This window comes from Perissodus microlepis, chromosome 12 (assembly GCF_051167445.1).
Source record: "Perissodus microlepis isolate ML-2025 ecotype Zambia chromosome 12, ASM5116744v1, whole genome shotgun sequence".
Classification (NCBI taxonomy): Eukaryota; Metazoa; Chordata; class Actinopteri; order Cichliformes; family Cichlidae; genus Perissodus; species Perissodus microlepis.
In genome coordinates, this window is record NC_140472.1 from 27,553,857 (window position 1) to 27,578,966 (window position 25,110).

The 25,110-nt window shown below is 39.3% G+C and overlaps 1 protein-coding gene across 2 annotated transcripts in view; it reads left to right on the plus strand.

Annotated features, from left to right (window-relative positions):
* atosb (atos homolog b) overlaps nt 1–25,110 on the plus strand; it is a 28,340-nt gene that overhangs the window by 949 nt on the left and 2,281 nt on the right. Inside the window, exons 1-7 of one of the 2 annotated variants that reach the window (XM_084946381.1) lie at nt 11,120–11,740; nt 18,015–18,193; nt 18,440–18,670; nt 19,087–20,395; nt 21,599–21,657; nt 22,347–22,446; nt 24,345–24,503. In XM_084946381.1, coding sequence (XP_084802507.1) covers nt 19,241–20,395; nt 21,599–21,657; nt 22,347–22,446; nt 24,345–24,503 — 1,473 coding nt within the window. In that variant the 5' untranslated portion in view covers nt 11,120–11,740; nt 18,015–18,193; nt 18,440–18,670; nt 19,087–19,240. Of the gene's footprint in view, nt 1–11,119; nt 11,741–18,014; nt 18,194–18,439; nt 18,671–19,086; nt 20,396–21,598; nt 21,658–22,346; nt 22,447–24,344; nt 24,504–25,110 lie in introns of those variants that run through there. The other variant, XM_084946380.1, reaches the window with a different exon arrangement.

The window sequence follows — 25,110 nt, forward strand, 5'->3', positions numbered from 1 at the left end:
TGTATTGTTCCCTTGGATTGCACTTGGGAGTTGCATTGCATCATGCATTGAAGAGTATTGGTGATGGCACAGAACCTTTGTCACATGCATATGCAAATAAATAAATAAATATATACATATATAAATGTAACAAATCAATGAGTCCTATATTGCACTGTTAATATGCTAGCTGCAGTGCACCATCTCTCATTGTCCTGACAAGCAGAGCATGAAGGCAATGACATACACATTAGGCATGTGTGTGCAGTCTCACACTGCATCATCTATAAAGAACACGTGCATATGGGAAAACAGCAGCTGTCTTACATGTATGGAAATTACAGATTTTTGCACACACATGCAGCACACACTGCAGCACCAAATACAGCTGCGGCTCATTATTCTTCTTCTCTTGCTTGTCCATGCATTGCTCTGACAGCCACCCCCCACTATTCTGTCTGGGAGAAAGCAGTGGGCTTTTGTCCTCAGCTGAGTGTGACGTCATGTAGATCTTTGCTGTATCCAGCCCCGAAGGCAAGATGCATGTTGTTCAGCAGGCCTGGGTCTGGGCTTGTCCCATGCTCAAACACCTTTTACTTAAGTTCCCTCATGCTTAGGTACACAAGGACAATTTAAAAAAAAAAAAAAAAAAACACAAAATGAATTCAGTCTATTCAGGTGAGATAGAGAAACTTGGATAATCCTCTCACATTCAAAGAAAAGGAAGAGAGGGAGTGATCAAATACAAGAATGGATAAGTGTATCAACCTCCTTGCATGAAAAGAAAATAGCCAGAGGAAAGCCCCCGTCGTGTTGTTGGGGTTTTTTTCTGCTTCAAAATATTTAACAACCAACACATTCAGCCAAATTAAATGAAATCAAATTGCATGCTTCTGTGCATACTAAGCAGGCAAGAACACTGAGTTAAGCAAGAGTAGGATCATGAGTAACAGTCTGTTTTTCAATGGTAGTTTGGAGGGCCACCAGTATCTATTTAGGCTAAGGGAATGAATGGTTCTGTCGGAAGAGAATAAAATAAAGTCCACAAAAACAACATTACATACTTTACACTCTATCTTTGAGCAAATCAAAAATAACTTTTGTATCATTTGTCTTATGGTGGTTTTCGTCTTTGATCACGATTGTTCTTTAGCATTTCTACCTGGCAGCAATTTGATTGTCTGTGTAAAAAGTGGGGGTGGCTATTAAATGCGTTGAGCAGATGAAGGCTTGTTGATGAAGGCTTGTTGTCAGCTCTCCAGTGTATCTCGGCAGGATTTGATACCAGAGATTACAGATGATTGTGTGGGTTAGATCGAGTACTCAGCACTGCTCTGGGGCTATATTGATCTCTAGTGGGTATGTGTGACTGAGTGTGCCCAAGCACGACTGTGCTCTATCCTTATGGGAGCTAAATTATGTCTATTGAATAACAATAAACAAAAAAATACTAGGCATAAATTGTTAGCTTTAAGAAAAGAGGAATGCAACAAATAAATTTAGATAATAAGTATGCACAAGAATTTGATGTGACTTTTGGTACTAAACCACAGAAAGCAGTGACCAGCTGACAGGAATAGTGTTTCTCATTTTAAAATGCAGGAAGACTACCACTGTTGGGTCTTCTGAATAGAGTTTTCTTTTCTTCAATGTCACTTTGGGATTCTACCTGATATAATTAAAAAAAAAAAAATCTATATACAATGGACAAGATCAAACACAAGGATGAAATCTCAGATGATCTCAGGTTGTCAGGTAGCACTGCACTGGTGGCGCATATGACTCTGGAAATGACTGCATAGGCTTGGGAATACTTCTGACAACCACTATCAGTATAACTAAACATGATTCATCCCCATATGGAAAAGATATATATAAATCTTATAAAGTTTGTATCTGTCTTGTGTGAAACTTGTATGAAAAGCATACAACACTGAAAATAGATATAAGATCCCCTGAAAAATTATATAAATGAAACTTGTATGTTTTGGATACTTACTAAAACAATATATGAAAGTAATGAGAAAGTGGCTACTTTCATGAGTAAATCATATAAGTTTTTACTATTTCTTTTCCATATGTGTCAGTACATCTGAAGTCAAAATTCTACCACGCAAAAGAAAACAATAATAATAATACATTTTATTTAAAAGCGTCTTTTAAGACACCCAAGAACACTTAACAATAGAATAAAACACAGGACAATGTCAAGGCAAAGAACAATAAAAAATGTGGAAAAAATAAAATAAATAAGATCGTCTCTGGGACTGACTTCATTTATAAAGAACGGACCAAAGTTTAAAACTATCCTGTGATTTTAATAACCAAAGTATTCTTTTTTTTTTTTTTTCCTTTTTTTTTAATCGGTCATTATTTTTCCCAAGGCTAAATAGGAGAGGCCACAGTTTAAAAGCCAGAGTCTGTAACAGCGTAGGAATCAATTAGTGCATATAGCCTGGGTAAGTTGCACATCTATGACGGTACCATTAATGCCATCCATATATCTCTTTCAGGGAAGGCCTTCAGTATTGCATAAAGATGATGTACAACCTCACTCAGAATGAGGAAACATTTTTGTTTTTAAATGTACAGCAGCTGGGCTCCTCATTTCCCAAACACTTAAAAAGTGTTGTAAAAAGAAGAATTAATGCAACAGAGTAGAGTAACATGCCTTTGCCCCAGCTTTGGAAATATCCTTACCTGACTTTGTCCAGAGAGCATGTGTAAAAAGGGCTTGGTACACACATTAACCAAACTTAGCTTCAATCTTACCATTAAAGGTCACACAGTCCTCCTAACAGTCTACCAGTAAGAGGAAGTGGTTAGTTCTCTTGCAATCATACAGTGTCCCTGTGTTTCTATTACTGTAGTTTTCAGAATAATCAATGTGGAGGTTATTGAAGAAAATGCCAAAGAATTCTGTGATCCTTGGAACAAGTTAGCAATGTTACAATGGTGGTCACGGATAGTCAGAACTGTGACAGCTTTGCAATAATGAAGACTCGGGAATTATAAACAGGTCAAGTGCATATTAAATGTTGCTCAAGTTGATCAAACAGCCTAAAAGTGTTCACATGTTCCAGTTTGCCTTCTTGTCAATCTAAGATTTTACTTTTGATTGCTCTTGTAAAGGGAAGATACTGCGTATTATGCTGGAGTGGCTTGAATGACAGATCTAAGGTTTCATCTAGAGTGGAAGCAGTTTGCAGTGACATGGTAGAGCAAAGTGAATTACATTCCACAACTTCAAGTAACTACGGGTGAAATAACTGCTGGTGATCAGTATTTTAAAAAATAAATAAATGATCTCAAATACATGTATTTTTGTTATACCAAGCTGCTTTGGTGTCTGCTCTAAGTTAAGTATGTAACATCTTTTATAAATGACAGACGTCTCCAATTCTGTGTATATGTGTGTTATATAGGCTTTATATGGGCATTCTAAATAACTATGCAAATAGACAAACCAAAAATTATTGTTGCAGTATGTACAGCTCTAGAAGAAACAATGATGCATTTTAAAACTACCTTAAATAGTTGCCAATTAACTTATACTCAGTAGGTTTTTCGACACATGTTGGAGAATTACACAGTTGAGTTTTTTTGGCTTAGGGTAAACTCAAACGAACTCCATGATGTTGAGATCAGTGCTTAGGCCTTATTCATCTGTTACAGAACCCTTTGTTTTTCTTGCCACCGAACATAGTTTTTATGACACTGACTGCAGATTGAATTTGGATAAAGTCACAAGCTTCCATGATGGTATTGCATCATGTAAAGTACTTGAAGCATTTGTAAATTTTCTAAGCTGTTTGTCCCACATTGCTGCTTGCTTGCTTTACATCTTAGAGGCAAGTTCAAACTTGTCTTGGTTGTCACAGTTGTGTTGCCAAGTTTGATGAATGACCGTGGTATTGATAGATTGTTATGCTCTGCAAATATTGGTGTGGCAGGCCACTCCAGTTGATGTATTTGCCTCCCTCCTTGCAATGGAGGTTGCTTAAGTGTCATCAGGCTTTCATAACTAATCTAGTAAACTGTTGCCTTTTTGCTGTTAAACCTCCCAAGTTTCTCCATAGCACTTCTTTGTTCTTTACAAAGGCATTCTGTTTCTGCCTATATCTAGTTTAAAACTAATGTTAACTTAAAGGGAAGCAAGGAAAACTGCTCCTTGTTACCACAAAGCTTATGTACTATTCTGAGTTTTACCCTCTTCTGTTCTTGGTCCAAGGTGGTGGAATGAGCTATTGGAATCAAAAGAGCTTTCATTGCAGGAAAAAATTCACCAATACTGACATTTTAAATCTTTCTCATTGTTGTATATGTCTCAAAGTGTCAAACTTATCTTGATCTTTGACCCAAATATTATGAGGATTTAAATGGCTGTTCCTCCACATAAGTGAAAAAGAAAGCTGCAAGGCACCAGTGAAACAGATTAATCATCTAAAGCAGTCTGGCTGAGCTGGTCCTGTGCGGTATCGTTTTGAGCTGGTGGCTCCATCCCCAGTATCCACTGAAACAGGAGGTGAGGCAATACAAAAGAACTGATTGAATCAGGATGGGATACTATCCTGTCATCTGCAGCCACTGCTGAGCCTCATGAGGGTCTGAAGGAGAACAATGGATTTTGTTGCTGCTGCAGCTCACCTGCTCCAAGGTTTGATCTGTTGTGCATTCAGCGATACTCTTCTGTGTATACTGATTTTTATTTGAGTTATTGTTGCCCTATTACCTTGAAGCAATCTGGCCATTCTCCTCTGACCTCTGACATGAACAACAAATTTGTACCCACTGCTAGTCACTAGATATTCTCTCTTTTTCATCATTCTTTGTAAACCGTAGATGTGACTGTGCTTGAAAATCTGAAATACCAGAACAGCCTGTCTGGCACAAACAGCATCACCATATTACGAGTCACTTAAGTCACCTTCCTTTCCCTTTCTGTTGCTCTGTTTCAACTTCAACAGGTCATCTTGACCATGTCTTCATGCCCAACTGCCATAAAATATGCTTGTAAGATATTTACATTTACAAGTAGCTGAACAGATATATCTAAAGAAGTGGCCAAAGAGTTATCATTTAGCATTTATAAATAAGTCTCCTTGAACAAAACATATAAACGCCTTGTATTAATGTAGTCTTGTGAGTTAGTCTTGGAAAGAAGACGTGTAATCCTGTGCATTATATTGGTCACTTATGAGCTTTCCATTTTGTTCTTTCTGTGTTGCCATTACTCAGGGGAACAAGTGTAGCATCAAAGCCCTCCATGTGTGCATAGTACATATTCCCATCTGTCTTGTGGATTCTGGGTATGTAGGACAGGCCTGACTTGCATGAAATTTTACACTAAATGAAAAAAATGACTCCCAAGGCAGCGACGCAGAGCTGATGTTTGCAGTATACCTGTATAGTGTAATTGGAAGTATGTAGGGCTTAATTTAAACAGTTTATTGTACATCACCTACCAAGTCTTCGGTCTGCCAACATTAAACAAATATCCACAACAGTGTATTTCCTACAGCCTTGAGAGCATTGTAGCACTTTGTGTTGTTTGTATTTCTAAAATAGGCCTATAAGTGATTATCTCTGACTTTGCGTACTAATGGTTTGGTTGTGTTGGTATGCCATGAAACAAATGTTCTGTCTGTATGTGTGTATTACTGGCTCACCTTGCATGTCTCACCAGAGCAAGGGAAAAAGCTTTTTTGTTTTCTCCATACTGCATTGATAGTAGTTCTGAGCAGGATCCCTTCTGTGTATTGCCTGATGCAACATGCAGGACAAGCAGGCACCAATTAGGCTGAAGTGGACACAGGAATTATAGCAAAGGAGAGAGCAGAGGAATGACGTGCAGTAAACTTGAGCCAGGAGTCACACCGACGCAGCTTGTGACTTACTCAGCCATCAGGGTGCCTGTCCTGTTTGTTTGGTCAGTTTTCTATAGACACTCCACTCCCACTGCCTGGTTTTCTTTGGCAATGGATAATGGTCCTGATACAACTCTAATATGTCCCCATATTTTTACTTTGTGGCATAATATTCACAATATTTTTTCCACTGCCCTGACTGCTTTATAATTTGAGTTAGTTTGTTTATTGGCCTGATGGGGAAAAAATATTGCTCATAGTTCTCCTCATTTCTGCTCTACCTACATATTGCGTTTTTACAAAAAAGAAATTTGCTGCTTGCTATTTATAACACCACAGACCCGATGTACGCAAATAGTGAATGTAAAATGGATTTACAAGTGTGTCAGTGTAGAGAGATTATTTTTGATCTCTCTCCACTGACTTTATTATGCTAAAATACATTTTTGGAACCAGATCATGTTTATTTTTAATGAAAGTATCTTAAAGTGGGTGTAGCCTAAAACAGAGAGCAGCAGTTATATTGCCAAAGCTTCTCATTATTAAGTTCTGCTTAATAACCGCAAATGCGTGTGTGGATGTGTGTTAAATGGATCTCAGGATTAACCCTAGTCACACGTCACTCTCTACTTTACACTGAAACATCACCAACATTTAAGTTGATGAGACGTCCTATGAATGTGTGTCTACCAACATACTGTTATGCGACTGAATTCAACATTTTTCTCTAAGTTTGTATGCTTTGCTGCTTGTGTTTTCCTTTCATTCTGCTGTTGATTACACACTTCCTGGAAAAGGTGGGTGTCAATGACCTCTAAGTGCCATCCTAATCTTCTCAGCCATCCGCTTTGGTTAGTAACCAGTTATCTGTTGGATTAACAGGTTAAATAGTGACAGTATGATTGTTGGATGAACTACGTGGTATTTGTCGTCCCCCCCCTTCACTGCCCAGATGGTACTACATTCAGAATGGTGCAACACCGCCATGCTATGTGAATTTCCTAAGCATGAAAGGCAAAAAAGAATTGGTTCATACTGAAAGAAGATGGACAGGAAAAAAGTACCCGAAGGCTAGGAGAAGGAGGAGGAGACCGAAACACACAGTCACACACACACATTTCCTGTCCTGTGTGAATAGGCAACATATTTCTCTGGAACATTCCATCCTCTGAGCTGGCCTAGCCTGTCACCAAGACTCAGGGTGCCACACTCCTCCCCAACATATTTTCCCCATCCACTCGATTTCTTTCCTTTCATACGTTTTACATTATCTCACAGTGATATAATCAGAGTTCTGAAATGCGGTATGATTGATACACAGGAAATTAGTTTTAAAATGCCAAACAAACCAACAAAGGGAACTAATGTTATTTCAGGAATGATGTATAAGAGTTCAGAATGGGTTAAAATGAAATAAATAAATAAATAAATAATCTTTTTTTTTTTTAAATTTATAGTTTATTTATTTAATTTGGGAAACTTACATTTTTTTTCTACATGCTCTGCATTTCAGTTCAGTTATTTTGAATGTAAAAAGTGCACACCTTGTAGAAGTGCCCAGTCTCATTAGTCCACTGATGTGTAGAAAGATCATTTAATAAGAATGATCAACATACAGTATAGCTGTGTTAATGTCAATGTTTTAAAACTACTTGGGCAGATAAACTTGTGTATTTTGTGAAATATCCTAAAGCGTTAATAAGCTTCTCAAGTTTTTGACCCACTGGCATTAAAAGACATGTTGCATCTTCCCTGCATTCATCAATGAGCTCTTACTCATTGTGGGTTCTCTACTCTCCACTACTCTGGCCTGACTTTTACATGACATTACATGACTTGAGTAAACAGACTGCCCCTGTACACATCTGCGTTTTTTTGTTTTGTTTTTTAATCCTGTTGCTTCCGTCATCCTTTATTGTCATATTTACTTTTTGACCATAACAATTGTTTGACAACATATCTGTAATTCTGTTGATCCAGCTATTATAAGGTCATTACACTATGGAGCTGTATAATCGAACCATTGTGTTTAATTGGTCATATAGATCTAGCTTATTTGCTAGATCTATTTGCATAAAGTCAATTGATTACCCTACAAACAGAGAAAGCACCTGTACCTGAACTTTCTATCTGTGGTAAAGTCTGCTGTGGAATTATAGCACTCAATCGGGCAGGTAAAGACCTGCTTCAAAAGTGCTGGTTGAAATAAGAGCCGAAATGTTTGAAAATAGGAAACCTATTAATGTCACTATGTATTTATAAACCTCTCTGCATTTAATCATCCTGTCTTCCTACCCTTACTCCAACTGGTCACGGCAGATGGCCGCCCCTCCCTAAACCTGGCTTTACTGGAGGTTTCTTCCTGTTAAACGTGAAGGGTTTTTCCTTCCCACTGACGCCAAAGTGCTTGCTCATAGGAGGTCATATGATTGCTAGGGTTTTCTCTGTTGTGTCATCGTAGGGTCTACTTCACAATATGAAAGCAGAACTAAATTCATCTACATACCAATTAGGTCATTAGTTTTATTTTTAAAGGATTACATTTTACAGCTGAAGTTTTGCAACACTAAAAAAAAGGAGGTTGTATAAAAAAAAAAGTTTGAAATTGCTTTAAATGTACTTTCACATTTCACCAGAGGACAAAAAGTGTGATAGTAATTATCAGCCACCCTACAATATATGTACCTTAGTCTACCCTTTACTGGCAGACATATTCATGTAATTGTTACAGTCAAGTCAGAGGCATTGCATCATAAAGTTTGAGTGTATTTAAAGAAGCGAGTCATCAACATGCACCGGTGTTTGTAATACCCTTGCAAATATTATTTGTAAATATTTTTTTTTAGCTTTATGCTTCTTAACGGCTTTACTTCTACACACAGACATGGACATCAAAACAGGAAGGAGTCTGTGCGTCTTTAAACATGCTCATTATTGCACAGGCACCATGCTCTTCTCTTCACACGTGCACACTTTTTGTTCCTCCACCTCCCTTCATTAATCCTTCCTTTTATTCACTCCCAGTTTGAGTGAGAGATTTAAGGAGCTTGTTTTAGATATTTTGGTTTAGAAACACAGATTATTTATTTTTACGCATTGTTTGTTTGTTTTTTAATGCAGCTGATATGCATTGTAAATGTTGTTCCCGAGACTATATTACAAGCCATGTAACCCATAGAAACCCATTTAATCCAGAAAATGGAATAAACACAGCTGGTGTAACTTTGAGGGGCCTACAAAAACAAGACGTGTGTCAAGCAGCATTTCTCTTATCAAGGCTGAAAGTCCAGCCCCCTACGCTGCCATGTAGACATCAAAACAAACACTGCCATGCGCTCAAGTCAAAATTGCATCAGTGTGAGTTTTTGTTGGAATGTGAGTGTGTGTTTTCAATGCATCGTTTTCTTTTGCTCCACTCAATGCCATTGAATGGGGGAAGGTGTTCAGAGGGAAGACACACCCCTTTATTGCCAAATATGGAAAGCAACGTTCACTCTTAAAGGGACGGCAGGGTGTAGTTGTCTTCGTTTGTTTGCGTTGAAACGGAGAATCTTAAACAGTAGGAACATAAAATCCCATTATTAGATTTCTTTACCAGCTTTTCTGTGAAAAGCAGCGGACGAATCACCTGAATCTCATTTCAATCTTCAGTTGTCAGTTTGTCTTGCTCTGTTTCTTTTGCTTCCTCCTCCCCTGTCTACCTCCCTCCGCTCCTCCGCTCTCACCCCTATCCCCACATCTCTATATTTGGAGCTATGTGGCTGAAGACGTGTCTTGTTTTTCAAGCCTCCTCTCTGCTAACTTTTACTGTTCACACACTCAAAAACCAAAAACAAACAAACCAAAAAAACAAGTGCAACCATACTATCACTCAGCCAAGGAACCACCTATGAATAAGTACATGTCAGTACATGATCTATGAGGCAAAATGGTTAATCTTGTTGATGTAAACTAGGATGCTTGCCTGCAAGAGTGGTAGAGATTAATTTTGTATGCAGGTATATGCCCATATTTATGGCAGGTAGGATCAAATCTTATGTGTGTGACAGAGATTTTTATTTTGTACAAGGATTTTTTTTTTAAGCATTAATCATTTGTTAAGGAGCCATAACCTTAGAGTAATTTGTTAAAAGAGACCCCACAAAGCTTATGCCCAGTCCACCCTCTTGTAAAACAGGGACAATACAGAAACTCTGCAGTAACTTGGAAGAATAAATATTCCATCTTGTTTTGGAAACAGATGAAGGGTGTTACAGATGGAAACTGAGTTGGAGGTAGAATTCCTGTAGATCAGGAGTCCTAGAGGGAGAGAATGACAGAAAGTGAATGAAATTTAAAGTGACGAGTAGCTGTCAGTATGTTGGTCTCACATGTCTCAACCAGTGCACATCTGATAAAAAGTCAATCCAGTGTTCCAAAATAAAAAAATAAAGCATAGACAGGGAGGTGTGAGTGTGAGCGCTGGACAAAGAAGTGTTCTAAATATGTGCTGAATATGCACTCGCTCGACAGCCTCGAAGATATATGTTGTGGACAACTTTCTGTGCAGTTTCCACCCACTGTATGCGTGCTTGTGTCAGTAATGCGCTGTGCTGTGTGGACTTCAACAACACCAAACTGAAGTAGTTCTCGGGTAGTCGACATCCTGCTCCTTATTAGCTCACAGATGCTGCAATAGTCACACACACACTCATAAGCACACAGCTGAGCGCTGCTCCTGGTCCTCTACTGATAAACTTTTTCACATGCACTTATTGCTCTCAGTCCCACCACAGATAAGCCTTCTGCTTTTGCTGGCTATAGTTCATGCCTGCTTTTAATGTTCCACAGAGGAGCATTATAAGAAATAGGGCAGCAGAGAAAGGGGGAGTGAGTGATTGCATAGTTATTAGCAGGTTTATTTTCTAAGACATTAACTTCTTTTATTAACTGTTATTCTTTAACCAATTCAAGCACACATGCACAACTTTACATGTGGTTGACTGTACAAAGAAAACTCGTCATGCTTGGAGATGAGTTGTGTGTTTTAATACACACTTTACGCAAAGTGTTCTTAAAGCCTGCACTCTACTTCTGCAGAACATTCAAAGCTTCAGCAGGTGGGAGGGCTTATGGATACTCACACCTCCTCCCCCTTTGCAATCCTTTCCTCCAGCCAATCAGGGCTTCAGCCACTACAGCTGACCCCCCTTCTGGTGAGCCAATCAGTTGGAAGCATCCCCCCCCCCCCATTCCTCTCCCCTGTATGCCTTCACTGCTGAGTGAGCAAAGCATGCCTCACTCTATCAGCTGAGAGGAAACCAACAGAAAGAAAAGCGCACACACACACACACACACACACACAACAGAGAGGATAGGATGGCTAGAAAGCTTAAAAGGAGGGGCCTGAAAGTACATAGAGGAAGAGGAGAAGTGGGAGGTGAGAAGGGTCTGTAGCATGCCAAATCGCTTTTGTATTCAAGATACTTTGGAGGTGTGCGAATGAGAGGAAAAAAACGGGAAAAGGGAGGACTCCGAAGAGAAAAGGCAAGGGAGGGAACCAGTGAGAAAACGGGGCTGCAAGTTTGTTGATGGGTTTTTCATTTGTGTATGTGTGACTGAGAGTGGAGAGAGGTAGACGGAAAGAAAACAGGATACATAGGGAGAGGGATAATTAGTGCATGCAGAAAAACTACTTGTCTTTCTTGCGACATTACCTATTTAGACGGAAGGAAGCAAAGACCGATGAGAAGCCAGGGAGTTAAGACCAATAAGGCACCCTAATCTAGTAGAAACAGAAATACACAAGAGGACACAGAGAAGAGACAACAGAGTCGCCCCTCAAGAACACCTGATGAAATAGAGGAAGGAAGGAGAAAGACCGAGTGAGACAGCGAGATAATCTTTCTGCAAGGGTGAGTGAGACAAGTTCTCTTGGTGTGAAGTCAAGTGTACTAAAGCTGTTCCTGTTGATTGCTGTCATATTGTCAGCTGGGCTCGAATAACTCAATGTCTCCTAAAATGGCCACATGAAAGGCAGGCAGACAGATAGGCAGAGGGAGGGAGAAACAGAAACAGACCCTGTGTCAAAAAGGCATTCTCAGCAACTATGTCACTGAGCCAGCTTAGTTCAGACTGCAATTACTCTCCAGTCAGAATGCTGTGTGTGTGTCAACTCTAACGCTTTCTCGCTCTCGTTTATCAGTTTCACTGAACTTTACCTCTCTGTTGTGTTCTGTCTTTCTTTGCCACTTCCTGTCTTCTGCCTTTTGTTTAACATAAACACATTCACAGACTTAGTGAGCTGTCATTCCAGTCCCTTGTGAACTGAGACTATAGTAATCTAATCAACAGCTGGTTGTTTGTAGATACACCCAGTAACTTTTTCTTGTGGTGCTTTTTTTTTCTCTTCTTTTTTTTCCTCCTCTCTGTGTTTGTTTATCAGCCTTCAGGCAGAGTACAGGCATGGGAGTAGTTTGGGTGGGGATCCGCTAAAACTTGGTGAGACAATCAGGACATTTGGGAGGTTACTGACTTCATGCTGATGCTATCACGCCTCTAGATTTCTATAGATGATTGACCGAGGACATAAAGAGGTCAGAGTGCATCTGACCACCTAGAGATAGGGTTTCACAAAACCCAAAGATGTTGTGTCACTGACTGAAAACAAACTATTTTACCTCTTTAGAAGGGTGGGTAATTAACCCTATCCCATGGTCTTTTTTTAATCTTGCAAACTGGGAAAAAAAAATCATCGATTTTACACAGTTGGCATAATGCCACTGTGAAGTCTTTGTCTGCCTCTGGAAGAAGAGAGACTAGAAATTTACCATTAGCTATCCCAGTTTGATTTTTTTTGCTTCACACTTTTCTCTGAATCCGAATGAATGAATGAAATGAGAGAGCAGGGCAGCAGTGCAGTGGTTAGTACTGTTGCCTCACAGCAAAAAGGTCCTGGGTTTGAATTGAGTGTGGTTTCTGTGTGGAATTTGCGTCTTCTCCCTGTGCCTGTGTGGGTTCTCTCGGAGTACTCCAGCTTCTTTCCAGTCTAAACACATGCAGTTTAGGTTAACTGGTGATTCAAAATTGGATGTAGGTGTAAATTCAAGTGTGACTGGCTGTCTGTCTCTCTATGTTAACACTGCAACCTGTCCATGGTGTATGATGCTTCTCACTCTATGATAGCTGGAATAGAAAAATGTTATGGATAGCTAAAAAACTAAAACGTGTGCTTTTGCTGTGTTACCTGCAAAAATTCCCAGTTAACAAAATGTTTGTATTCTAATAAAAGCATTTCTATACTAAAAGAAGTGAATCTTCACAGCCGTAAGAAGGTCAGCTGTTTTTATCTGAGCACTCCACCTATGAGAAATTGTAGCTGTCGAAGAGCATGCAGTAAAAATATCTAAAATATACAGTAGCTTTGTTGTTCTTCAAATCAGTTAAGGGTTGAAAACAAACCCAAGCCGTTGCAGGATTAAGTTGCTAGGTTTTGAGTCTGAGCTCCATACATTTTACTGGGAACTGCTTTTAGGTTGCATGATCATTTACCTCTTAATGACATCTTTCTGCATTCATTTCTTTATGTATAGCCCAGTGGTTTAACATCCCCCTTGTTAGAGGCCAAAAACAGTTCATGCCCCTCACCACACAAAAATCAAGCCACAAATCCCACAATTTTATCAGTTTCTAAGAATAAAAAAACATCCATATTCAGCTGCATCAGGAAACTATTATTGGTTTGTTTTCTCTAAAATAGTTTATTCACCTTAGTTTCAATTCATGTTTTTCTTCTATGGGTTGTCTTGACCTTACCAGGAGTGGCTCCACGTCCCAACATTAATGCCCACCCCACCTTTTGAACATGACTGTTATAGCTTGAGTGTGTTTTCAAGGATGTAGTCCATCCATGTGCAGCTTTGTTTGCAAGAAACCACAGGGTATTAAGTGTGCTTTTGCCTGTTTTGCAGATGTTTGGTAGTTGCCACCCACATTACTGATGGGTGTCTAGTCTCATAAGCTCTGATTAGTCTTTCAGGTGGAACTAAGAGTGTATGTGTAAGCCATATGCCTTATTGTTAGCAATTACCACATCCCTAACACCACCTCCCATGATGATCGAGTTAAACTCTTCTGGGCCTCTTGATGGGCTATAAGTCATCTGACCCAACACTGTTGGCATTCAACCTCATGACCACAATCTTCTTTGCCCTGGAGGATGCTCATAGACTGACACAGTGGTGCCTATGTGTTGAGTGTTGTGCATTCCAATGAACACATACTTGTACATATTTCAACACACATAACCGAAATGTCTCAAAGAAAAGTAACTTAATACAAACACTAAATAACAATATATGATAATGTGAATATTGCTTAGGTTGAAAAGTTGGAAAATGGTAATTTTCCAGGAGGTTTCACTCTGGATCCCAGTTGTTTATCAAAATGAATAGGATCAGTGAGTATCCTATCTCACTTTCCTTTTGTTGTATTGGAAAATTATTTCCTGCTTTAATAATAGGCAGATTTCATTTTAATGTTTTTCCATGCATGACTCAGTCTGCTGTTGCTTTGATCCAGATCTAGGGCCAAGTCAGACAAACTAAGCTTTTTGTTCAGCAATTTTAATTTATTTTTGTCATCCTCTTTAACATTTTACTACTGTTTCTTAAAACTATACTCCTACTATTTTAAGTTCATTTTAACATGGATTTGAAGCAAACTGAGTAAAACAATATTAACTTCAGTTAATTCATGACTCATTAGTTGTTTGGGTTTATTTATTATAATTTTTGTTTTTTGTACTTCATATCTTTTTTCTTTTCTTTTTTAGCTTATTTTAAAGATATTAAATTTATTTTATTCTAGTTTTTATTTTATTTTTGCAATATTTATGTTGGAAGATTTTTCTGCATTCAACCATTTTCAAGGAGTGTGTTGTTAGAATTAAAAAATTATATTTGAATATTTTTTTTTTTTTTAACATTGTCTTTCCATTTTATATGCTCTGAACCAACTGGCCTCATAACTGCTTGTTAATATGTAGCCATGAACATGCCAGGTTGCCCCTGACACTTGGGGGTGGGGCTCTATTTATACCTTCCTCAAGGTCTTTGGTTTGGGTTGGCCTCTCTTGGTTCCCCTCATCCTTTATCTCTTTGCTTTCTCTGACCGCTGGTTGCTGTCAGGTGTTTTTAAGTCTTTTATCTTTCATCTTGGCCTTTTCAATCTCCTTTGTCTGTTTCTGAATGCAGATATAGGCAATGCTGCAGAGGTTATGTTGTTTGCAACTGGCTCACCAGTGATAGGCAACATCTTTATTACTTTTAGCAATGCATTCTTAGTGAAATGTAAGAAATTCTTTAAAAAAAACAAAAGGTTTAATAAAAAAAAAAATCTAACAATTCTTGTGTGGTAATAAAAACTTATTTTATTTGCTTATATTTTGGACAAGAGTTAATTTGGACATTTTATAATAAATTGCTTATACTTTACGTGGGCTTTTACAGTCACTATAAGTACAGATTTTTGCAATCTGAACTGTGTGAGAAGCACACAGTTCAGATTGCATAGGTCATATGAATTTTAAGCAGATCAGATTTAACCTGTAGATGTGAATATGGTTTTCATAGGTTCTCTGACCTGAACTGGCACCATATCCAGGAACCTGAGACATTTTTGGGGTGAAGCCAGACCTTTCCCTCCTGTTGGTTACTGGATTAAGCCTGAGAAGGGCTGGGCAGCATCTGCCAGACTCCTGCTCGTTCAAAATAAGGTCAAAAATCAAGTGGGATCCTGCATAGAGCCAACTGGGCTATGCAGTAGGCTATGACTATAAATACTGTTGCTGACTCTTCTCTTATCCCCCCCGATTGCTCTGTGTGTATTTGTGTGTCTGTGGGTATAGTTATGTGTGATATAATTACTCGCAGTGAACTTTTATGATGTCTCTTTATCTGACTTGGTAAAAACACCAGGTCTGGTTTGGCACTCCCTACTCAAATATCAACAAAAAATTGAATGACCTTGGCTAGCAGGATTTATATTGGAAATGTCCTGTCATGTCCTCTTGCTCATATATTCCTGTTTATAGTAAAGAAATATTACACCAGTATGGGTAGTTTGGCTTGTAAAGAATCAGATTGATCTACTTTGTTATGTGTACCTCTGTGTTTACAACACTTTCTGCTTATGTCGTTTCTTACTGACATGCTTATTAGCAGCATATTGGCTGTTTATTAATCATTTGTTACATAATTTTTTAAAACATTTTTAGTGCCACTAAGAGAGAGTTATTATTCTTGTGGTGTTGTCACCTAGATTTGTGTTTTATGCTTCGTTTTTGAACTTAGGCGACATTACAGCTTTTACATAAGTGGCCAATAAAGTTACAAGCATTCATACTTGTGTATAGTGTGCCAGCATTGTTCTGCACAGTCACTACCAAAACACTAGTTGGCGATATAATTTCTGTCTTTGAGCTGATCCATTTTTTTCCGATTTATTTAAATGATATCGGCAGAAGTAAGTTATAGTGTAGGGTTTCGGTAGGGTTTGCAGTTATGATGTGCCTTTGGCATAGATTTAACACAAAATAAATCCCACTTAAGATCCATAGTGGGCAAATTATATTAAGACTGTGATTTATGTGGAGCAGGTTTTTTTTCGTAATAAAAGAAAATAACTAGGAAGTAACTCGGGAATACTCTTGATGGTCTCATAGTTGAGCTAACACATATACAGGCTGAAAAGCAACTACATTAGAATGTTTACTTAGTGTCACCAGATGTTTTGATGTAAAAATAAGAGAAGCACTCCTCTTTATATGAAGCTTGTGCATCCTGGGGTTTATTTTTTCAAAGTAAAGTAATCCATTCTAACTACAAAGGTTTCACTCCTGACCATGTGATTTGTTGTATGAAGTCATGTATGCCATTAGATTAGATGTTTTGTGTGTGTGTGTGTATATATATATATATGTATATATATATATATATATATAACATCTTGTAATGTAACACAGCATGAAGGTTTAGTGAATGTAAAATTTGTTTTTTAGAGCAATAAGAAATATAATGCAGTACATGCTCATAAATGTTATTGTTCAGTAATTCAAACACCTGCTGAAGGTCAAGAAGAGTGCAGCCAGTCATATCATTAGATAGTATAGCCTTTGGGGGATTTTATTCAGCATCCAGTTCCAGCATTGGAAACATTACACCCGTATTTCCCTGTACTGGAAAATATGCATGAATACTCCAGTTCTTTTTTTTGTTGCTTGATCTTTAGGATTGTGTCATCACTTCTTTTCACGTTACAGATTTCTGCCTGCGTCATCGCAGTTTCATCATAATGTTTTAAATGCAAAAAAAGCTGAAGTACCTGGTTTCTGTAATGTAGGTCTCAGTGGGAACCAACTATACTTCTCTTTTTATATGAGTGCCAGGGGAAGAAAGTCAGATTAATGTTCTTCATTTTTAAGCTTGGAATAAAATATCCAAGCATTTAATTGAACTATTTTTGATAGCTTGATACAACATAGGCCTGTGTCACAGTGGCCTGAAATTTTTAGTTGGCTGGAGAGATTTAATGGAAGACTGCTATTTTGTAATGGTTCCCAATTTTTTTATATATATATTTTTATTTTTTTGACGAGCATCTTTAGTCCCCCCCGCCACCCCCTACACCCTTGCACCCCCTTACCCCCCCTGCACCCCCTACCATCCACCCTGTCTCCTTCACTCTCTAGCTCAGTGTGTCTTTTTCCCTCTTTGTGGCCAAGCACAAAGGAGTCGTTATCCTTGGACTACTGGTTGCCACGGTGACGGCTCACTGTGCCCCCGCTCCCCCACATTCCCAAATTGTAGTCCAAGTAGGTTTGGAAAGAGCTTCCCCTGGCCTAGCATGATTTAGTGTCAAGTTAGCTCTACGAATGACTCCTCCTCATTTCATCCTCAAATGGGATATTTTTTTTTTATACAGATGTGAGAGTGATTAGACAATTTTTAATCTGTTGACTTTTTGGTAACATAAAATTAATAGTAAAATATATTAAATGGCCTGCTTTTTAATTGCTTCATGCTTAAATATCTACATTCTAACTTACCCGCTTCTCACTCTGTCTCTCTCGCTCTCTCTCCTTCTCGCTCCTAAATCTGTAATTTAATTTGGTGTCCTGCCTCTTCGCAGATACTGGGTGGAATGACCCTATCATGATGCCTCAGCCATGCCACATCTCACGCCTAGGTGACCAAGGAGGGCGTGTCTGGCTTTCAGCCAATCACAGAGGGAAGCCCATTAGAATTAGTAACAACTTTGAGATATTTCTTCTCAAGAGCCTGCTACATCACTGACACTCTCCACCACTGGTAAATTTCAACCTTTGCTGCTCAAATCCAAATCTTATGTCTTTTGCATACAAAGAAGCATTAAGTGATCCATTGTATATTTACTAACATGGTTTCCCAAGCTAGGCTGTAGTACTGAAAAGGAAAAAAAGCCTTTTTATCCTCATAAATTTGAATCAGCAACTTTGACTATAAATACATATACCTGTAATGGTGCTGATTTCTTTTGTCACTGACAAGAACACTGACCTTTGTATTTTCTCTCAGGTCTTGGCTCCTGTGCCTACCCCCTTCGCTCCGATTTGTTCTTGACTCCTTGGTGTTTCCTGTTCACATGTTCTGGGATACTGGCTTCATTTTTTTGAGAGCTGCCATGGAGTTAGATGGGTTCCTTTAGTATGGTGTTAGATACAGCTTTCCGATGTTGTGCCAGATACAGCTTGTCCACACAGGGAGAATTGGACAAGGACGGGCACAGAGATGAGCTGTTGTTCTCAGGTACTGGCTTGAATATAAGTCCTCTGGCTTGGTGGCAGGGCAGCCAACCTTAGCTGACTGAAACTAAGATAGTAATCACATTCTTTTAAAAATTTGTTAAGCCATTGTGTCTGAACTATTAGAGGCATGCCTTTTCTATGTAGCCAGGATGGGATTTTTAGCATCCCTGCTTAACTGTTTTTCTTTTAAAACTTGAGTCTTTTAATAATTTCTTTTAAAAAATGAGTTTTATTGCAAGTTTTAAGTCTTCCTGTTTGTTTGAAGTAGTCAGCCAAATATATATATATATATATAACAAAAAGTTGGTTAAAGTTACTTTTCAAATGTCAAAGAGCCTAAATTACAAATATTACAAAATAATCTCTGCTTTATTAAACGTTTTCCTGAATTGTAAAATTGTCTGTTGTTTCTCTCAGGAGCTTTGTGGCCAAGTGTCCTGTGTTTGACATCACTGCAAGAAGTGTAGGACTTACCACTCCTGTGGATCATCTTGCTCTTGCACTTGTGAGGATCTACTTGACCTTGTTGCACAAAACTTAGTTTAAACTCTTATCCTTCAGCCGTCAAAAGATGCGGCACATTCACGTTGAGTTAGCCCACAAAAAGGCTCCACTAGAGCTTCCGGCACAGGAGGGGGACCTGCCTCCCTCTTCACAGGGCTTAGACCCTGGTGTCAGACCGGGGGCACCCAGGCACCTTGACCAGGAGGAGTTGAGACTCCAAAAGGTCTACCAGCTCTCTATTTTCTCTCAGTTAGGAGGATTTACCACCGCCACAGAATCCCACACTGATGCCCAGCAGAGGCCTATTCGATCAGGTGTGAAAAGGGGGTTAGAGGAGCCTCAGTTAACTCATAAGCGCCCCCACCTGGGGGACTCTCCAGACAGGGAGGGGCTAGAAGGAGGGATGCTGTGTGGGCCAGTCACAGCTCAAAGTGCAGGAATGGGGTTAGCTGGTGGGCCTAGTGGATCTGGTTCTCTGTACTCTTGCATGCAGATGGAGCACAAAGACCCAGAGGAGGGATTGTTACCCAGGTCTCCACCCCTTTCCCCTACCCACAATCCTTCCCGACGCCCAGCTCAGTACAATCAAGATAGGCCATTTCCTGACGTATTTGCTCCACTCTCACCTAAATCAGCCCCAATGTGTGACCAGGGTCATTCCCTTGGAAGCTCAACTAGGACAGAGATACCTAATGGGAGCCGCACACCGACCCACTCACTAGGTAGCCCTGGAAATGACAGCTGTAGTAATGGGTCATCTGGAGGCCAGCCCAGCCCCCACATGTATGAAATGTCCACATATGAAACTCCTAACCCAGCCAGCCCAACCAGTCCCCCAGGTCCTTTTTCCCCACCACACCATACAGAGCTGCAGGAACCAGGGGAGGCAACAGAATGGGAAGTTGGACTTGAATCCTCCCCACCTGAGCGAAGTGCCACCCAGGCTGCCACCTCCTCTAACGGCCTGGCTTCCTGTGAGAAAACTCCTAGCACTAATGGCCACCGTCTCTTTTCTGGAGGCCACTGGCCTGCCAAAAAGAGGTTGCTGTCTCCAAGTGATACAGGGGAGTCGTGTTCAGAAGATGAGGGACCCTCCACATCTAAGAGAAGCAGGCTGTCATTGCTTGCTCCAGGACTGGGGCCCGCTTCATGTCGTAGCACTGATGCTAAAGCTGCCCCTTACTGGAACCACCTGCTGCCCTCTGTTTGGGACCGGCCTAAGGTTAGCACACATCATCTTTATCATATGTCTCGTGGTCATTTTAATGCAGCACACATTAATGAACAGCAGTGGCACATTTCCATGAAACTGTCATCGTTTTAAACCAGAAACCTGTAGAACTTGTATGCAGAGCCATCAGAGATTTTGAATTGTGATTAATGAAATGCATTTGAATAAGTATAGGTAAGAAATCTGCTAGTCCTGACAGTCCTGTATAAGGGCTTGAGGTATTAAAAACACAAAAGCTGAGAGAACAACTAAAGGTAAAAAGAATGAGGTGATGGCTGGCTCATTATCATGCCACGCTGGAACAGGGAGAGCAGCTCCAGAATAAAGCCCATTCAGGGAGGGCCCATTGTTCCCCCACATGAGTATGCTGTGTCTCTCATGCACATATGTATTGATACATCCTGCTTAAAAATGGTTCTGGAATTGAATTTTTTAACACTGGGAGGCCAGAAAGTGCTTTGAGTTTGTGGTATGGCGAGTATGCTAATGGTTACAATAGGGTTCACTAGTTTCACTGGTTTCATGCAGTGGTGGGATCATTGTGACTGCAAGTGATTAGTGTGTTTGTGTAGCAGGGAGAAACAGATAGACTTAAGAAAACACAAAACAAAGCAGGAAAGGGAATCAGTGACAGATGAGGCAGAGTTAAAGAAAAACAGCTAGGATAGACTGTCACAGGCAATATTTCAGTAAACAAAGGCTGGAAATAAGATATTTTAGGTCATACGGAACGGTGGGACAAGATCATTTTCAAAATGCCGTCTTTGGATTTAACCAAATGTGAGTACGAGCTGACAAGCTGACAAAGAACTTCTAGCTCTGAAGGGAGCAACTATAACCAAGGATTAGCTAGTAACGATAAGTTAATGATGAGTGAGAGATTTTCTGTGAGAAAATGGCTAGCAGGCAGCATGGGTTTGGCCAGTGGCGAGTCACCTGAGAATAGGGTGGCCTTTATGGTCATCGGAAGCCTGGAAATGGGGAATGTATGCATGCGTGACACAACAACCACTAGTCAGTGCACAGTAAGTAGGACACCTGAAATATGTAATTACACTTAACAATTTAGCTCACAGGACCATAGAAAAACAAGCACTCCTTTATGATTATGAGTAGCTTAATGATAAGTCAGGATGTTAACAGAGGAAAAAAAACAAATCATACTCTTTCCTCTATTTGTCTTCACTTTTTTAGACCTCCACAGACTGCACAAGATCAGGAAGACGACTAAAGAATGGACTGCGGTTAAAAAGGTGAGTAATCCACTCTATTTGTACTCAAATATTAATATTAAAGAGACAGCATATACTAAAAATGAATTTGGGCTGTGTTCAGACTGAACGTGAAGAAAAATGTTTTTGGAAATCCACAAATATTTGTGCGTAAGAGTCCTGCAGTTTGGCTCACTTTGCTCCAAGGCCTCTCCTCACCATCCCAAATACAGCTGCAGTTGCCCAAAAACTGTAATAAGGTGTAGGCCCATTTCTGATTGCCAGGAGAATCCACAGTCTATGGCTGAAACTGAGCAGAAAGTCTTTCACAATATTTGGAACTTGCACTGATGGATATTTCCCTCTATTCAAAATGTCTGATGCAAATTTGTGTCAGTCGGCATCTCTGAATAGACTTTGTAAATGCACAGCGCTATTCACATTTGGTCTGAAGACTCTATTAACTGTTTTCACCCACCTACACACATGCGTGCACTTACCTATAAAAACTCTCAGCCAATGTCATACTGACTTCACCAAAATCAACATTGGGAAAAGAAGTGGGAGTTAGAGCAGGTCTTCTGTTGTTTTTTAAATGAAAGGGTTTGTGCCTGTACTCGAATATTCAGACACACTCGGAGGCATGTGACATATTGGTTAAGACTAAATTAGTGTAATCTTAACCACTAACCACCGGTCTCTTTTGTGTGTGTGTTTATGGTCATATTCAGTCGGCAGCTGCGCAGCAGCAGTCACACAGACACCGGCCGTTCCACACGTTCCAGTGGGCCTACATCGTCCATCAGCAGATCCCTGCTCGGCAACTTTGAGGTGCGAATTTTATTTTATTTCTTGCAGCAAAAACAAAACATTAACGAGGACCAGTTAGGATTGTTATAATAGGTCCCCATTATCTTATCTTCATGCATCCTGTCAGCTCATTCTCTATCTGACAGCAACAGTTTTAGCTCTTCTCACTTAAAAAGTGTCCTCCATTTATTCTTACTGCTTGCCTTTCACAAACAGAAGACTTGAGCTTCATATGGGAGGAGGCTGCTGTGCCTAAGATGACCATATTAAAGATATTTGCACTTATTGACATACTACACAGCCAAGAGTAGAAAACTTTTTTCTGAAAATGAGCATAAAGAACACTCAGAACGTTTGTCTTAAAGGAATTCCTTGAGCGTACACTTTAGCCATGTTTATTATCCACCAGTGTAGTAGTATATATGACAAAAACCAAGCTGAAACATAATAGGTCTCCTTTAACTAGTGTAATGTGTCCCACATGGAGATGGGGATAATCTTGGTTCTTCTTTGGCAGCATACACTTGGAGAAACCTTTAAGGTACATTTTTGCAATGTAATGTAATTCAGTACAAATTTTAACCTGTAATTCCAACTCAAAGCCATTTGGAAAAACAAAACAAGAATTTTAGTGATATTTTTCCTTCCCATTCATCTACACAACCTGGGGGAAAGTGTTTGTATCACAGGGTTTTTTTTGGTTTTGTTTTTTAAAAAACACGTGTAGTTTTAAGGAGCATTTGGGAGGACAAGTCCACATGCTGTAGCCTCTGCAGGGCATGGCCATTTTAAAAGTGTGGCTCTCTGCCAAAACAGTTTTTCCTGAATCCCCCTTAGACTGGAGCCAAGTTTCTCAGCCTTGACAGGCTAAAGCTTTCAAAAATGCAAAATCCACATAATATAAACCCGACAACCTGCAGTCACAGCCCGAAGGTCATGTTTGACAACTTTGGTGGAAGGAAAATGTGATCTTTAAAAAAATACATATAATAATTTCTTCTTTTAATTAAATCCAACATGAGCTGGAATTAATAATAAACCAGAAGAAAGTAAACGGGACATACTGAAATGGATAAATATAATTTGAAACTGATTCTAGAGTGCTCAAAGTGCTGATATGAAACTGGGTAAAAAGAATTAGAAGATCCCTCGACCTTCCGGTTTTAGGTTTTACCACGACTGCAATGACAGAAGATTTATTTTAATTATGCTCTGACAGTGAATTTTTTCGTACTGATGCACCTAATACGGTGATCATTTGCATTTTGTAATCTGTATAGGGTTCTGTTTAGACAGTTGTGATTTATTATTGGCACATCTTTTTTTAAACTGTTTGATTGTCTGCATGTAAGAGGACTTGGCCAATTAGGCAGTTGAAACAAGGATAGAAGCTGGTTTACGATGACAGGTGTTCTCATGAGAACACTATCAAGATGTTACTTTTGTTTTTCACTACAGCCTCTACATTTAATTGTCAATGATGAGAAATGTCTCCACAGTCAAAACTTACTATTGTAATGCTGAAAATATGTTAACCTCATTCACATATTAAGACTTTAAAAACATTCATAACAATTGTAACAAATGATGATTTAAAAAAAAAAAAAAAGGGATTCTCAATCTCAAGAGTTTCATTTGTTAATTAAACAGACAATTAAATAAATAAATATTGCTGTTTCACAGTTTTTATGTTTTTATGCTCACAGTGTTGCTGGTAAACAGATGCATATTTTAACACTGTCCAAATGAGCTTTGGTTTCAATTAAAATAAACAAATGAAATGTGGATCTTTATGGATTTCACAGTCATGGGTTTATCTGATTCACCACCCAGTTTGACTCGTGAGTCAAATTGACATTTACAGTTTTAATAGACTCTCTAAGTCTACAACCCATTTCACCTTCTGTTGTGCTTCCCAGGAGTCCATACTGAAGGGGCGATTCTCCCCCTCAGGCCGAATTGAAGGCTTCACAGCAGAGATCGGTGCCAGCGGCTCCTACTGCCCACAGCACGTCACCCTGCCTGTGCAGGTTACATACTATGACATCTCAGAGCACAGCGCACCCTCACCCTTCCTGGTCAGTGTGTGTGTGTGTGTGTGTGTGTTGTGCTATGTTTTTATGTTGTTGTGTATATCCTTAGTCAGGAAAGAAAAAAAGATAAACGAAATGTTTGCTGTGGTTTGTGGTTTGTTGGTTGGGGAAAAAAATAAACCCAATTTAGAGATCAGAACTACCAAAACAATGCGCGTGTCTGATTGATGTTGATTTGCCTCTTCACAAGCAGATGTGGAAAATGTCTTTCTGTGCATATGCTACGATGCTGTTCTTCACATCTCTTCAGTTCATCGGGAAATAATGTACATTTATTGCATATGCCAAGAAAGCATTTTAGCAGTGTTATGAGGAAGCCCTGATGTGCTTTAATCCTGCTGGAAAAATGGGAAAAGCAGCTGTTTCACTTTTAGATTAATTCCTCATTTCCACTTTGATCTGCTGTGTATAGTGAAGGTCAGGCCTCCTTTGATTCACTTCTTTGAACTCTTAATTTGACTTTCCATGCAGCTGCCTTTACAACTGCGCTCTGCTGCAGTAGTTTTAGAGTTCATCAACTTCATTTCTGAATTTCCTTTTTTTTGGTTTTACATGTGTTATCAATACAGATATGCAGAAATCATCTGTGTTT